The sequence below is a fragment of the Elephas maximus genome, chromosome 25, assembly GCF_024166365.1.
Source record: "Elephas maximus indicus isolate mEleMax1 chromosome 25, mEleMax1 primary haplotype, whole genome shotgun sequence".
Classification (NCBI taxonomy): Eukaryota; Metazoa; Chordata; class Mammalia; order Proboscidea; family Elephantidae; genus Elephas; species Elephas maximus.
This window is the reverse complement of record NC_064843.1, coordinates 36,174,304-36,190,520: the sequence shown is the minus strand read 5'-3', so window position 1 is coordinate 36,190,520 and position 16,217 is coordinate 36,174,304. Positions and strand designations below refer to the sequence as shown.

Sequence of the window (16,217 nt, the reverse complement as noted above, 5' to 3'; positions counted from 1 at the left end):
CCTAAGCAAATGGTTCTCTTCCCATCATCCTCTCCTCTAGTCTCTAGTTCCTCAGGCCAAGGGGAAAAAAAACAGAGATTAGCAGTGTCTGCAGCTCAATCTGGGTTGGGAAACACAATGCAGAGATTATTGGGAAAACTCTAGACTAACACTAAAACTAGCCAAGGCAAAAATGAAGTAAAAGAAGAGAAACAAAACAGGCCACTTAAGTTTAGGCAAATTTAATAATTTAAAGGCTGTTCACAGAGCAGCAAGGAGAGGTGTGTTCCACTTGACATGAAGTTGAGTCACCATTTGCAACCAGTCTCCAAAGCTTTATTACCTCTTTGATTAGTGACCAGTCAAATCTCCCTTCCTGTTGGGAAGGACTGCCCAAGTCAGCCCTGAGTGGCCATCCACTCAGGTCAGCAATATGCTGAGGAGTCCTTCAGAGTGGTCCTGTAGAGAACATGTCCCTTCAGTGTCTGAGAGCTGGCGGAGGTGATCTGAAAGAAAATCAGTCCGAAGAAGACAAGGTAAGCAAGACTGCACCACAGGGACTAAATGTAGAGCCCCTGGGGGAGAGGCCACTAAAAGGAATCTGACGGAGATGACAGGCTGGTAGAGGCTGCGTGGTTTCCGTCAGCCCCCAGTCCTGGGAGAAAGAGATGCAATGGCAATGCATATAATTTAAGTCATCAAAAATGGGTGAGTCCTCAAATAGCCACTTCCCCTCTTCTCTCGGAAAATAGCTACTCCCCAGCTCCAACCATAAGGTTCATGTATGAAATGCCTATCACAGACCTGTCCTCCTAAGCCCAGAGGTGAGCTCTGACCCAGGCTGGGCCAGTCAAATGTTTCCTTAGGCTATTTATAGCCAAAATACGGTGAGAAAGGTTCTCTTTCCTCTTTAATTGGAAGCTAAAAGAATGTGGGCCCCAAGTTTCCAGTGCTCAGATCTCTTACCATGACAGCAAGTCAGTCCATTAATAAATATTTACTGAGTGCGTATTATGCGTTAAGCACTGTCCTAGGTGCTGGAGACAGAGTTGAACAAAACAGATATTTTCCCTGCCCTCGAAGGAGCTTACGTATCACTAGGAGAAGACAGACAATAAATATGTAAACGAACAAATAAAGATGGTTTCAGGCAATGAAGATAAAATGGGTTAATGTGGTAAAAAATGACTGGAGAGAGATGGAGAAGGTGCATTAGCACTACAGAGGAGGCTTCACCAAGTAGGTGACATTTGAGAGAGAGAGAGCCAGAGTTAAAAAGAAGGCAGTCAGCTGCCTCCATGAACAATGGCCTCCTTTGCCATGAGACTAGAAGAACTGGATGGCACCTGGCTACCATTACTGAACATTGTCATCCATAGAAGAATTCTGATCAAAAGAGTGAGAATGCAGAACAGAATTTCAAGTTTTCATGGAATCCAGACTTTCTGGAGCCATGACGGCTGAACCCCTGAAACTATCTCCTTGAGAAAATCTTTAAACCTTAAATCAAAAATGTCACCTGAAGTCATCTTAAAACCAAACAACAGTTCAGCTTAACTAGTGAAAAAAGGTCTGCCTTTAGCATTATGCTCTTTTAAGAATCTTATGTGGGATTAAATTGACATGTGCAACTCAAAAGATTAGATAGGAACCTTAGGGGGAAGTGAGTTTATGTTAATGAGGGAGGGACAACTCAGAAAAGGAGGGTGAGAATGGTTGCACAACTTGAAGAACTTAATGTCACTAACTCGAACATGTAGAAACTGTTTTTGCTGTGTATATTCTCAACAACGACAAAATAAAATTTAGAAAAAAAATGCCAATTCTGTTGATCAATTGGGCTATCAACAGGAGAGGGGTTAAAGAAATTACAGTATAATAAAATAATGGGCAAAAAAAAGAAGGCAGTCAGGCAAAGATCAACAGCGTCCCAAGCAAGAAGGGTACATGTAAAATCCCTGAGACTAAACCAGGCCTGAGGGGCAAAAAAGAGGCATGAAGGCTGGAGGACAGAGAATAAGGAGAGCAGAGGGACCAGGGGATTGCAGAGTAGTTGGGACAGGTCACAGAAATTCTTCATTTGTTGTTGTTGAGAATATACACAGCAGAATATATACCAAGTCAACAGTTTCTACATGTACAATTCAGTGACACTGATTACGTTATTCAAGTTATATACCCATTCTCACCCTCCTTTTCTGAATTATTCCTCTCCCATTAACATAAACTCACTGCCCCCTAAGGGTCCACTCTAATCTTTCAAGTTACTGCTGTCAATTTACTCTCATATGGATAACTCTTAAAAGAGCATAATGCTCAATGCAAACATTTTTTACTAGTTATGTGAAATTATTGTTTGGTTTTAAGAAGACTTCAGAGTCAGAATTGACTCAACGGCAATGGTTTATGGTCAGGAATATTTTTGGTTTAAGGTTCAAAGATTATCTCAGGGGGTTCGTCCAGCCTCCGTGGCTCCAGAAGGGTCTGAATTCCATGAGAATTTGATATTCTGTTCTATATTTTCCCCCTTTTTGGATCAGGATTCTTCTATAGAATCCTTGATCAAAACGTTCAGTAGTGGTAGCCAGGCACCGTCCAGTTCTTCTGGTCTCACGGCAAAGGAGGCAGTCACGAAGGCAATTAGTCACACATCCCTTTTCTTTCTCCCATTCCTAACTCTCCTTCTTCCTCTTTTGCTCCAGGTGAGATCACATAAATTCTTGGGCACTGTGCATTTCATGCTGGCTCCAATGGGAAGACACTGGAGGGTTTAACCAGGGGAGTAAGTGATCTTATTTAGAAAAAATCACACTGATTGCTGTGTGGCAGGCAGACCAGAGGAGGACAAGAATGGAAGCGGGGAATATGATGCTTCCAGAACTCTCATACACTGCTGGTGGCAGTGTAAAATGGTACGATCACTTACACAGTTTCTATTACACACACCCCACGACCCAACAATCCCAATTTATACACCCACCAGACATTAGTGTGCATCAAAAGACATGTACAAAAATATTCAGAGCCACACCATTCATAACAGATCCAAACTCGAAACAATCAACAGTACAATGCATAAACAAACTCTGGCACATTCAGGTGATGAAAAACTTGGCAACAGACAATGGTGATGGTTACACACAATTAATATAATTGGTGTCACTGAACTGTACATGTAAAAACTGTTGAATTGGCAAATATTGTGTTATACGTATTGTTTACAGCAACAAAAAAATTTGTGGCACATCCATATAAAGGAATACTATGCAGGAGTGAAAATAAACTATTACTACATGCAAAGCAAGGATGAACCTCACAAACATAAGGTTGAGGGAAAGAAGCCAGATACCAAAAATATAAACTGTACGATTCACTTTTATAACAATCAAAAACAGGCAAAACTAAACAATGGTGTTAGAAATTAGGGAAGTAGTTACCTTTGGGTGTAGGGAAGAGGAGTGACTGGGAGGATCATGGGGCAGGAGAAGATTCTGGGGTTCTGAAAATATTCTATTTCCTGACCTGAGTAGTAGTTACATGGATAGAGTCACTTTGTGATAATTCCTCAAGCAGTATACTTGTAATTTGGGCACTTTTCTACATTTACAATATCCTTCAATAAAATAATTCCTTAAAAAAAAAAAAGAAATAGAAGACCAGTGAGGAGGCTTCTGCAAGCTTCCACACAAGAAATGATAGTGGTTTGAAGAAAGAAAGAAATTGTCAGGTTCAAGATACATTCCACAGGCAAAGCCAGGACTGCTAATGGGGAGTGCAGAAAAGAGAGGATTTAGGATGAGTCCTGTATTTTTGACTTGAGCAACTGGGTAGTGGCATATGCTGAGATGGGCAAGGATTAAAAAGAAGAAAATTGCAGGAGAGCAAAAGAAAATAGTTCTGTATTAGCTAAATTAAGCTTAAGATGCAAGCAAGAAATCATTACTGAACATTTCGATCAAAGATTCTATTGAAGAATCCTGATCAAAAGGGTGAATATGCAGAACAGGATTTCAAATTATCATGTACTCTAGACGTTCTGGAGCCTGGGGACTAGGTGAACCCCTGAAACTAGGGCCCTGAGATAATCTTTAAACCTTAAACCAAAAATATCCCCTGAAGTCTTGCTAAAACTAAACAATAGGTTAACTAGTAAAAAAAGTCTGCTTTGAGCATTACGCTTTTTAAGAACTATCTATATAAGGTCACTATGGGTCGGAATCAACTCAACGGCAACAGATTTGTTGGTATCAAAGTGAAAACAGCAACTCAAAAGATAAGAACATTAGGGTGAACTAGATGGTGCTCAGCTACCACCAATGAATGCCCTGACAAGAAAGACAACAGAGAGTCCCTGATGGAGCAGGAGAAAAGTGGGGTGCAGAACTCAAATTCCAGTAAAGGCCAGACTTAATGGTCTGAGAATGGTGGAACCCCAAAGGACATCTCCCCCAAACTCTCAGTCTACCCAGAACTAAAACCATTCCCAAAGCCAACTTTTTTTTTTTAATTTTTTATTATGCCTTAAGTGAAAGTTTACAAATCATGTCAGTCTCTAACACAAAAATTTATATACACCTTGCTGTATACTCCTAATTGCTCTCCCCCTAATGAGACAGGACACTCCTTCCCTCCACTCTCTACTTTTGTGTCCATTCGGCCAGCTTCTGACCCCCTCTGCCCTCTTATCTCCCCTCCAGGCAGGAGATGCCAATATAGTCTCATGTGTCTACTTGATCCAAGAAGCTCATTCTTCACCAGTATCATTTTCTATCCCATAGTCCAGTCTAATCCCTGTCTGAAGAGTTGGCCCAAAGCCAACTCTTGAGACAAATAGACTGGACTATAAAACATAAAATGATACTCGTGAAGAGTATGCTTCTTAGTTCAAGTATATACACGAGACTAAATGGGCAGCTCCTGTCTGGAGGCGAGATGAGAAGACAGAAAGGGACACCAGCTGGGTAAAGATGCAAACTAAGCAAGTAACTGGTTTCGCTGGGGTTGAGATTTTGCCAAACAAGCACCACAGAGGAATGGGGGAATGAGCAAATGAGGACATGGGGGTGGTTATAACGCTGCCCAGAGACTCTAACGTGGGAGAACACACAAGCAGCAGAGATGAGCAAGAGCGGGAGGAGAAGCAACAGGCACCTGTTTGCAACTTCTCCTTCAAGCCTATCCTTCCACCAAGTCTTACTTGTGGGGTGTATACCACTTGGGGACAAAGTGTCCTGAGGAACACAGCATCATCTTTCTATCTTTCTTGCCAAATGGAACTTTCCTATTTCACAAGATAGTACCATACTAACACAATTCAAACAAGCAACCACCCTTTTTTTCAAGTAACCCTTAGCTGCAGTGCAGGGCAACCCGGGGGTTATGCTCAGGAACAGAGTGAATAGCCAGGGGCTGTGGGAGGTCAACTCTGTAGTGAGAAGAGGGGGAAGTGCTTCCTGGCTCCCACAGGAGGATGTGATTGGCTTCTTTGAATACTTCTGCAGACTGGCAGGGAACCGAAACCAGCTATGCAGGGCTAAGCAGGAACTGTGCCTCATCTCCTTGACAGGAGGGTTGTTTGGCTAGGGGACCTTATCCACGGGAACAGAGCAGGGAGCGGAACTTGTATTTAGGCCATCCAAGGTCCTCCCAATTTCACCCAATGGCAAAGCAGCACATAATGTCGGGCCTTAATTTTAGACCTTAGATCACACAGGTCCACAGAAGTTATGTGCTAAGGTAATGAACCTCTTTCAGCTGCAAGCACTGGGCCATGACTTCCATGACTCAAGACCTAGGTGACAGTAAGAACAAGGACAGGAAAGCAAAGCAGAGGATGAGGCTCTAAGGATAAGGAGGAGGCAGTAACACTGATCAACATCAGGGGAAAAGAATCACCCTCTACTCATCTCTCTCACTTTTACAAATGCCCTTGGTCTTGGAGAAGCATCTGTGCCCCTCCTACCTCATTAGTACATGCCCTGCTGGCTTCTGGTTCTGGGGCAAAGTGGACGTAAGAATCATAAAAAAGGGAAGATGGCAGTGCCAGACCTGTTAACAGTGTGAAAAGACATGAAGCATGAAACACACGGACAGAAGAAAGAAAGCCCTCAGTGAAAGGGGAAAATCCCATGTAGCTAGACTTGTGATTCCAAGGAAAGAACCCAGGAAAACTTGAACACAGTTAAGTTAGGGGTGCCCGGGGTCTCAGAGACCACAAAGACTATGCTGACCTGACAGAGGCCACTATCAACTAACTCAAAATCACCTACAACTCCTGGCCTCCCTGTAGCAGAAACTATATGCTACACTCTCACTTCACCAAGTTCCCTCAAAGAAGACTTCCAGGGCAGGAGAAAGAAAAGGAAAAACAAGAGGACATTAGTTAGGAGCAGTCTAAAATCCAGTCCAATCTGCTGTACAAGTTGAGAAATCTACTGACAAGGGTTTTTATCTCACTAAATCTTACTTTAGTAAGATTTTATCTTACTAAAGACTTTCTCCAGGAAAAAACCTTGTCTCCCAAATTATCCAACCCAACATTCATTTTCACAGTACAAGCCAAAAACGCAGAAGGACACCTTACCTTCACCATGACATAGTCCCCAGGTTGGGCTCTGACTCTGAGCCCAGGGTTAGTGACATCCTCCATTTCTGTATCAGGAAAGATCACCTTAAGGTTTCCATCATTTCGGCCACACAGGTCAGTGGCAGAGCGTTTACTGAGCTGCAGAAAGAACAAAGAAGGGTACTTTTCGGCAGTCATGGTACACGAATTTTTAAGGGGAACAGAACTACAATATATCTTCTGTCTACTATGTGCCAGACACTGTGCCAGGTATTTTACATCCATTGCCTCTTTACCCTCTTGACGTTAATACCAGACTTTTGCAATAGGCTCCTAATTACCTCCCTGCTTTCACCCTCTTCCCTCTATGGTCTAGCCTCAATAGCTATCCTCTCAAAACGTAAGCTGGATATGTCAAACCCCCCACCTCACTCAGATTAAAAATCAATGTCCTTATGAAAAGAGAGAGTGGAGGGAGAGAGCGGGCTGTCTCATTAGGGGGAGAGTAATTGGGAGTGTGTAGCAAGGTGTATATGGGTTTTTGTGTGAGAAACTGACTTGATTTGTAAACTTTCACTTAAAGCACAATAAAAATTATATTTAAAAAAAATCAATGTCCTTAAAATGGCCTATGTGGCTCTCAATGGTGTGGGCCCTCTACCTGTCTGAATGCATCTGCCACTGTCTCCCCCTCACTCACTCTGTTCTAGCCACATTTATCTCTTTTCTGTTCCTCCAAAATTCCAAGCTTGTTCCTGCCTCACTGAAGTTGCTATTTCCTCTGCTTCACACAGTATTCCCCCAAATATGGCATGGCTCACTTTACTTTCTCCAGGTTTTTCCACAAACATCACTTTCCTGGTAAGGTCTTCCCCATCATTGATGTAAAATGCTAAATGACCACTATGCGCCTCTACCTACTCCTTTGCCCACTATGACAGCTAGCCTCCAAGAGGGTCCCAGTGATCCCCACCTCCTGGAATACAGACCCTTGTACAGTCTCATCCCATACTAAAGGAACGTTGACCTATGTGACTAGGAGAATAATGAAGAAGTGATGATACGTCACTTCTGAGATCAAGTCAAAAAAGACTGGAGCTTCCAGCTTCCATCTTGGACTCTTCATGTTCACTGTTTCCCTCCCCTTTTCCCTGTCTCTTGAACCACTCACTCTCAGGGAAGCCAGCTGTCGTGTCATAAGGACCCTCAGGCAGCCCTATGGAGAAGCCCATACCATCACTTCTATAATATTCTACTGATCTACAGTATTCTACATAGATCAACCTTCTTCCAATATGGATGAACTTTAAAAGGGTGTTATATCAGGAGGTGGGGATCACTGGGACCATCTTAGAGACTGGCTACTACAGGGGGAGAAGGCGTGAATAGGGGTGCACGGTGGTCATCAGCATTTTACATCAGCAGCAAGGAACTGTGGCCTCTGGCTAACAGTCAGCAAAGAACTGAGGCCTGAAAACAACCACGTGAATGAGCCTGAAGGTGGATCCTCTAGCTCCAGTTGACCCTCCCGACGGCCGCCCTGGCCAATAGCTTGACTACAACTTCATGAGACACGAGCCAACTAAGCCACTCCCAGATTCCTGACCCTCAAAAACTTTGTAAAATAACAAATGCTTATTGTTTTAGGCTACTATGTTTTAGGGTAATTTGTTACACAGCAATAGATAACTAAGCAGCCCTGGTAGCGCAGTGGTTAAGCTCTCGGCTGCTAAGCGAAAGGTTGGCAGTTTGAACTCACCAGCTGCTCCACGAGAGAAAGATGTGACAGTCTGCTCCCAGAAATATTACAGACTCAGAAACCCTATGGGGCAGTCTTACTCCTTCCTATAAGGTCACCCTGGCTCAAAAATCGACACAACGGCAATGGATTAATTAATAACTAACACTCCCCCTTCCTTGTTTTATTTTTTCTCCTTCTAATATAACATCCATTTGTTTGTTTAAAGTCTGTCTCTCCTAAATAATGCAAAAGCTTAGGAGGCCTGTGTCGGTCTAATATGTAGAACAGTACCTGGCATATTTTAGGCATGCAAGAGGTATTTGTTGAATGAAAGATTAAACGATCTAAGAGATAGGTGTTGTTAGCTCCATCTAAAAAAGAGGACAAACTTAGTTAAGGAACTTGCCTAAGGTCACTGAGGTAATGAATATCAAAGTCAAAATGCAAGCCTAGCTCTAACTATAGGGCCAATTCAGGGCAATCACCCTGTGGCTTTGGCTAACCTTCAGTAGATGCTCCTGAAAAGGACAGAAAATTAGCAGTGTTCCCGAGACCCCTGACCACAACATGCAATGGGAACAGAGCGACAGGTGAGAAATAACAGAAAAAAGCCCAAGCCCTCTGAATGGCGGGGAACTGTTCTCACTCACCTTTAAAGGTAGAGAGCCAGTGAGAGGAGAATGGAGTTACCTGCAGTCGCTTGGCTACAGACACAGAGCAAGCAGAATGGGAAAGGAGGAATGAGCACTGAGCATCCTCCTTTATTAAGGCACTGACCATATTATACTGAAACAGTCCTTATCTGTTTATTAATTTGTCATAGCCATAAGTTCTTGGAAAGCAGAAATTGTGCTTTACCTATCTCAGAACCCCAACTGTCCTATCCACAGAGCATTCCAAGGTATCACAGAAGACTAAACATTCACTGCTGCTTCATCAACAAGAATAGTGCATGGCACGCGGCAGGATCTCAACAAAGTTTTACTGACTATATGTTAATGAATGACTCAATCAAGGAGTCTCTGACTATAGAATTACCTTCTTCAAGAATGGACCTCCAACAGGCCTAAAGCCAGAGGCTTACATGTGATGTACTTGGCAAACCAATTTTCACTTTACTCCGTCTCATAGAAATCACTCAGGAATGTCCTAGGGTTATCTGGCCTAGGTAAACTGCTCCTACTAAGCAGGCAGACTCAAAGCCAGAGTGTCCATCACAACTGGTAGAAGACAGGGCCAAGAAGATAATAAAACCACTATGATGGGGTTAATTTCTAGAATATATATGAGGCTTTCTCATGTATCTTCTCATGATGGAGTGACAAGAACCAAACTTACTCTCCATTCTTAAATAACCAGGAAACTGGACAAAATACATGAAATGACGATTTTCAGATATTGGACAAGAGATCGTGCAAGACCATGATTCTTTGAGAAAAGGAAAACAAATGAGGTGAGTCTAAATGCCTGTGCTCTCTGCCAGAAGGCACATACCAGACAGGGAGAGGAATCTCAAGGAGAGCATGGTAGTTTTCTGTGAATTGAGGAGACAGGGTCAGAGTTCACCAAGTCTGAGACAGCAAGAAATTGTGGAGCAGAGTTCTAGAGAGGAAAGAGCTAAGCAGGAAAAAAAAACAGCTCCAAAAAATATGCATTGGTCAATTGGATAACAAAGTTTACTAAGCAAATGTTCTGCAACCCACTTTGGTGAGTGGCGTCTGGGGTTTTAAAAGCTATCAAGCGGCCATCTAAGACACATCAATTGGTCCCAACCCACCTGGAGCAAAGGCAAATGAAGAACATCAAACACACAAGGAAAATACGAGCCCAGGAGACAGAAATGGCCACATAAACCAAAGACTTCATCAGCTTGAGACCAGAAAAACTAGATGGTCCTCGGCTACCACCAATGACCGCCGACAGGGGAACACAACACAGAGTTGCTGATGGAGCAGGAGAAAGGTAGGGTACAGAACTCAGATTCTATTAAAAAGACTAGATTTAATGGTCTGACTGAGACTGGAGGAACCCCAGGAGACATGGCCCCCAGACTCTCTGTTAACCCATTCCCGAAGCCAACTCTTCAGACATAGACTGGACTATAAGACATAAAATGATACTTGTGAAGAGTGTGTTTCTTAGTTCAAGTAGATACATGAGACTAAACGGGCAGCTCCTGTCTGGGGGAGAGATGAGAAGGCAGAAACAGACAGAAGCGGGTTGAATGGAGGAGGGGAGTCTGGGGTAAAAAGGAGTGTGCTCTCACATTATACAGAGAGCAACTAGGGTCACATAACAATGTGTGTATAAATATTTGTATGAGAACTAACTTGAGCTGTAAACTTTCACTTAAAGCACAATTGGAAAAAATATTTTTTAAAAAATATATATATATGCATTAAGGGTCCCTGTCATGGACTGAACCGTGTCCCCCCAAAAATACACAACCCCTGTAACCCTGTGGGTCAGTTCTACTCTGTCCTATAGGGTCACTGTCAGTTAGAATTGACTCAACAGCAACAGGTTTGGTTTGGGTTTTGGTTTTATACCTGTGGAAAGGAACCCTGGTGGCACAGGGATTAAGCACCTTTTGGCTGGCAGTTCAAACCTACCAGCCACTGTATGGGAAAAATGTGGCAGTCTGCTTCTGTAAAGATTACAGCCTTGAAAATCCTATGTGACAGTTCTACTCTGTCCTATGGGGTCCCTATGAGTCAGAATCAACTAGATAGCAAAGGGTTTGATTTTTTGGTTTATACTTGTGGAAATAATTCCATTTGGGAAGTTTCTTTGTTATGTTACTGAAGCCGTATCAGTGCAGGGTGTGTCTTAAGCCAATCACTTGCAAGATATAAAAAAGAACACACTGGGCAGAGAAGCAAGGAAGCACCAACGGATAGGGAAAGTCTGATGCCACGCCAAGGAACAAAGGAAGAGAAGCTGCAAAGAGATTACAGACCTTCCCCCAGAGCTGACAGAGAAAGCCTTCCCCTAGAGACCATGCCCTGAACTTGGACTTCTAGCCTCCTAAACCGTGAGAAAATTAATTTCTGTTCATTAAAGCCACCCACTCATGGTATTTGTTACAGCAGGACTAGATAATTAAGACAATCTCCTTGAGTCTGCTAAATACTAACACATGCATCTGTAGAGTGAAACTCTACGTCAGGCAAAAACACTGACCTAGGAGCTGTCACCTGAACAGTTCCCCAAGTCCATACAGTTCAGAAGGGCCATACATTAGTGAGTAGTGAGGCAGATATTCCTAGCATAAAAAGGCTTTTCTAATAAAGCTTAAAAACTTACTGAACAGCAAGTAACTCAACTGCCTGATAGAACGAAGCCCAATGCAAAATCCAGACACACAAAAATGAACATTAAGATGTCCATTATCTAATAAAAAATTACTAGTATTCCAAGAAAGAGAAAAATGTGATCCATAATCAGGAAAAAATAAATCAACAGAAATAGACTGAGAAATGAAAGCAATGCTAGAAATAGCATACAAGACATTAAAACAGCTATCACAACTATTTAAAGAAAATAGTAAGAAGTGGAAGACACACAAGAACCAATGAAACTTATAGATAAAAACATAGTATCTAAAATGTGAAGTTCCTAGGGTCTCATAATAATGTGTGTATAAATTTTTGTATGAGAAACTAACTTGAACCATAAAGTTTCACTTAAAGCACAGTAAAATAAATAAACAAATAAAACGTAAAACTCAGTGGTAACAGGGGCAAGGAAACCAGATTAATGGAAACAGAACATCCAGAATGGAAATAATGAGAATGTTCACACACTGTGAAGAATGTAACCTATGTTACTAAGCAACTTGCATAGGAATTGTTGAATGGGAACCTAAACCGCTAAATCTTCACCAAAAACACAATATGAAAAATAAATAAATAAATTCAATGGTAACAGCAGGTTAGACACTGCCAAAGATAATAACAGGAAACTTGAAGCCAGAGCTAAAGAAACTATGCAAAATAAGTACAGAGACTAAATAAAAGACAGAGAAAAAAAAGAACAATCTCAGTAACCTACGGAACAATATCAAGTAGATGAACATATATATAGCTGGAGTGACAGAAGGAGAGGCAAAAAGGGGAGAGAAAGGGAGTACAGAAAAAATATCTAAAAAAGTCATTGATAAAATTTTCCAAATTTGATGAAAACCATAAACCCACAAACTAAGAAGCTTCACCAAACCCCAGAGAAAATACAAAGAGGTAAACACAAAGAAAAACCATCTCAAGACACATCACATCCCTAAGTGATAAAGCAAAAATCTTAAAAGCAGGTAGAAAAAAAAGGTATTTTATGTACGGAGAAAGACAGATAAGAAAGACCTCAGATACCTCATCAGAACTATGTTAATCAGAAGACAATGAAATGAAATCTTTACACATCAACCTAGAATTTGACACCCTGGGAGATTAATTTTTAAAAATGAAGGTGAAATAAAGACTTTTTCAGACAAACAAAAGCTGAGAGGATTCTTCACTAAAAGACATGCGTTACAAGAAATGTTAAAGGAAGTTTTTCAAACACAAAGAAAATGATATCAGATGGAAACCTGAACGTACATAAAGGAATGAAGAACACCAGAAACAGTAAACGATATACATAGAACAGTAATAAACATAACCTTTATATATAACAACATATTTTGTGATGTAGAAATAAAAATCTATGACAACAGCACAAAAGGTAAGGGATAGGATCCAGCTGGGACTGGGGATGAGCCTGGACCGTGATCAGTAACAAGTGAACGATCTGAAAAAAAATTCCACTAAGAAGGACACACAGATCAATGTTCTCTGACAAACTGAAGAGAAGCAAGTACAACAAACAGAGCAGCAGTTAAAATGTTTGGCATTTCAAAACCCTGGACCACAGGTAGAAAGAAGACTTCAATCCTAAAAACAGCAGAAAAACGAAGTTGTACATCAAAGATGAATGAGTATTGCTCTGTGCAGTCCAAGGTTATGAGGAAGTATGAGAAAAGCGGCAGTCTAATTTGCAGTGACGTGGATCTGTGTGGCTCCCTAGAGAAGAGGTGCCTGGGCTGCCCCAACCCTGCTCCAAGTGTAACTCCAAGTGTGGGCCTGAGTGCCGCTGCAACTGACGGTGGGTGCATGATGCCATGGTCACCAAATTGGGAGAGGTTATCAGCAGGCTGCCATTTAATATGCCTGACAAGGAGCTATTATGTAGGGATTAACTTTTTTTCATCTTCTTATACATTTAAGTTGATCTCTTTCTCTTGTGTGAATTTTAGGGCTTGGGGAAAATGTTGGGAAAACCTACTTAAGAATCATGCTCTCCCCAGCACTAGAACAATACAGAATGTCTTCTCAAATTGCTTAACTTGTGACCAAAGAATGTGACAGTGGATGAATTTCAGGGCCTCCCATCAGTTCCCCCAGTCCTACTCCACCCTCAAATTAAAAAATCTCTTTCTTCTTTGCTGATATCTGAGAAAATGTAATTTTAATATTTTCAGAATTCTGTAACAGAGATTTTCTTACACTGCACATAGAATCATAACATTTATAATACCCAGTTACTCTGAGATCTTACACATCACTAGTTCTAAATCAGAATTGCCACTTAGATTTAAAAAAAAAAAACTTGTGACTTTGCACTATATACCTATAGCCTCATTTTTTAATTGTTTGAATAACACTAAAATTCCATCTGGCAATTTAAAAAAAAATTAAAGAGGGAAGAATAGAAGAACATTGTTCTAAGAGTCTTACATTATACATGTTGAGTGCCTTGTCTGGAGTTAAAACAACTGACCAAAGATAATCGAAAGGGCACATAATTTACCTTTAGAAAATTAAGCTCCAACTACATGCTGTATTATTAAATGATCAAAGACGTAGAAAGCAGTGTAGTCCTTAAAATACTAATTCAGAGAAACATACATCAGATAAGACTGAAAACGATCCTCCACTCTGCAGCTCTCTAGTAAGCATGAGTTCCTCCTATACCCCGGTAAAGCCTATGTGAGAACCAGCTCTGGGCTGTAGGGAGGTGACAGAGGTCAACACCTACTGACTAGTACTGAATTGACCCAAAGATGCAGACGAAAAGATATGAACTTCTCTGTATACTAGGAGGGACAGAAGTCACAGCACAGGATACTCATTCTCCCAACAGAACTTTTAACACACTGGGACAGTCTCCCACCCGCAAGAATAAGAAATGAATAAAATCAGGTGCATCTCCCTTCACCCCTGGAGACTCCCCATGTAGAAAATTACAAGGAAACTATAAAAAGAGAACACCTAGAACTATTACGTGAGCTCAGCAAGGTCTCAGGATACAAGATAAATATACAAAAATCAATAGTATTTCTATATGAGTAATGAACACACGGACATTTTAAAGTATATCATTTACAATCACTCAAAAAAAATGAAATACTTAGGGGCACTAGGAGTCAGAATCGACTCAACGGCAGCGGGTTTGGTTTTTGTTGTCTTTTTTTTTACACCAAACAAAACATGCGCAGGACTTGTATGCTGAAAACTACAAAAGGCTGATAAAAGAAATCTAAGATCTAAATAAATGGAAAGACATACTATGTCCAAAAAAACAAAATATATATATGTATGCGTATACACACACACACACACACACACACATATATATGTCCTTACCCCCTCTACCAGCACCAGCTGGGAAGAGCCGACAGAGGTCTTGTTGGCTTTTGTTGCTTCTTCTCGGAATACAGAGATAAGTTCCTTCAAACGCCTTTTTTTTACCTCTCCCGGGACATCATCCTGCAGCCTGTGATACGCCCGCGTCTTCTATTAAAGCAAAAAAAAAAAAATGGAGGTCACCAAGGACTTGTAGAATCCATCCTTGAGACACAGAGTGGGATCATGTTTGTCCACCTGCAAACTACAGACACGTGTACAGAGATCCAAGCCATTCCAAGAGGGCTCTCTGACTCTGGAAGGATCCCAAGAGAAAAAGATAACTCTACAGTAGAGTGAAGTCACATTTTTACCAGGGTTAGATTCTAAATTTACCACATGAAATGAAAATCACAGACTCAAAATTACTCTTGGTATTTATCGTAAGGTTACATTTGTATGTATGCTAAATGGCTCACGTACTAGGTTACTCATTGCAGCACTGTCTATAAAGATGCAAAATGCAAAACATTTTAAATGTCTATCAATAGGTAACTAGTAGAACAAGTTATGGTTTATTTATACAACGGAATACAAAGCAGCTATTAAAAAGAATGAGGTAACATACTGACGTGAACTGCTCTCCAAAACATACCACTTAGAAAAATAAATAAGGTGTAGATCAACATCTATAAAATGATACCTCTGGTGTAGAAAGAATATATTTACAAATGCATGAAATATCTTTAGAAAGTTATACAAAAATTGTTAAGAGCATTTGCCTTTAAGAAAGGAAGTGAGAAAGTAGGAAACATGAAGAGAATTACATCTCATTTATACATTTTGACCTTCTGAATTTTATATCATGAACATATACTACCTAGTCCAAAAAGAAAAAGGAAATTTATTCTTGTAAATTCCTTAAATCACCCAAACCACAGTGAGTATGTATTTGTATGTTGTTATGTACATGATCTCATGTTCACTACAGCTGGAGAACCACTGACCTAGACAAAAGTGTAGATTAAAAGGAAAGTCCATACACAGGAGCACGGACATTCAAACTAACATGCCTTTGAGAGAACTACCAAATCCACAGAGGAGAATGGAGTATGAGTGAAGAATTCCAAAATGTTTGCAGGGTTTACTCACTGTCTCATTATAAACAACAAGAAAAATACATCTACTGTGAACTATGTGCAAGATGCTATTCTAAGTGCCTTATACGTAATATCTTATTTAATCCTCAAAACAACCCCATGAAGTTGGTACC

The 16,217-nt window shown here is 40.9% G+C and overlaps 1 protein-coding gene and 1 pseudogene across 7 annotated transcripts in view; one reads left to right on the top strand and one right to left on the bottom strand.

Annotated features, from left to right (window-relative positions):
• Window positions 1–205: 205 nt before the first annotated feature.
• Window positions 206–16,217, bottom strand: part of CDK5RAP1 (CDK5 regulatory subunit associated protein 1) — a 42,473-nt gene continuing 26,461 nt past the window's right edge. For all 7 annotated transcript variants that reach the window (XM_049869108.1, XM_049869107.1, XM_049869113.1 and 4 more), the window contains 3 exons: window positions 14,966–15,115; window positions 6,563–6,703; window positions 206–485 (listed from right to left, as the gene is read on the bottom strand). In XM_049869108.1, the coding sequence (XP_049725065.1) occupies window positions 405–485; window positions 6,563–6,703; window positions 14,966–15,115 (372 nt within the window). In that variant the 3' untranslated portion in view covers window positions 206–404. The remainder of the gene's footprint in view (window positions 486–6,562; window positions 6,704–14,965; window positions 15,116–16,217) is intronic.
• Window positions 13,163–13,518, top strand: LOC126067797 (ARL14 effector protein-like; annotated as a pseudogene).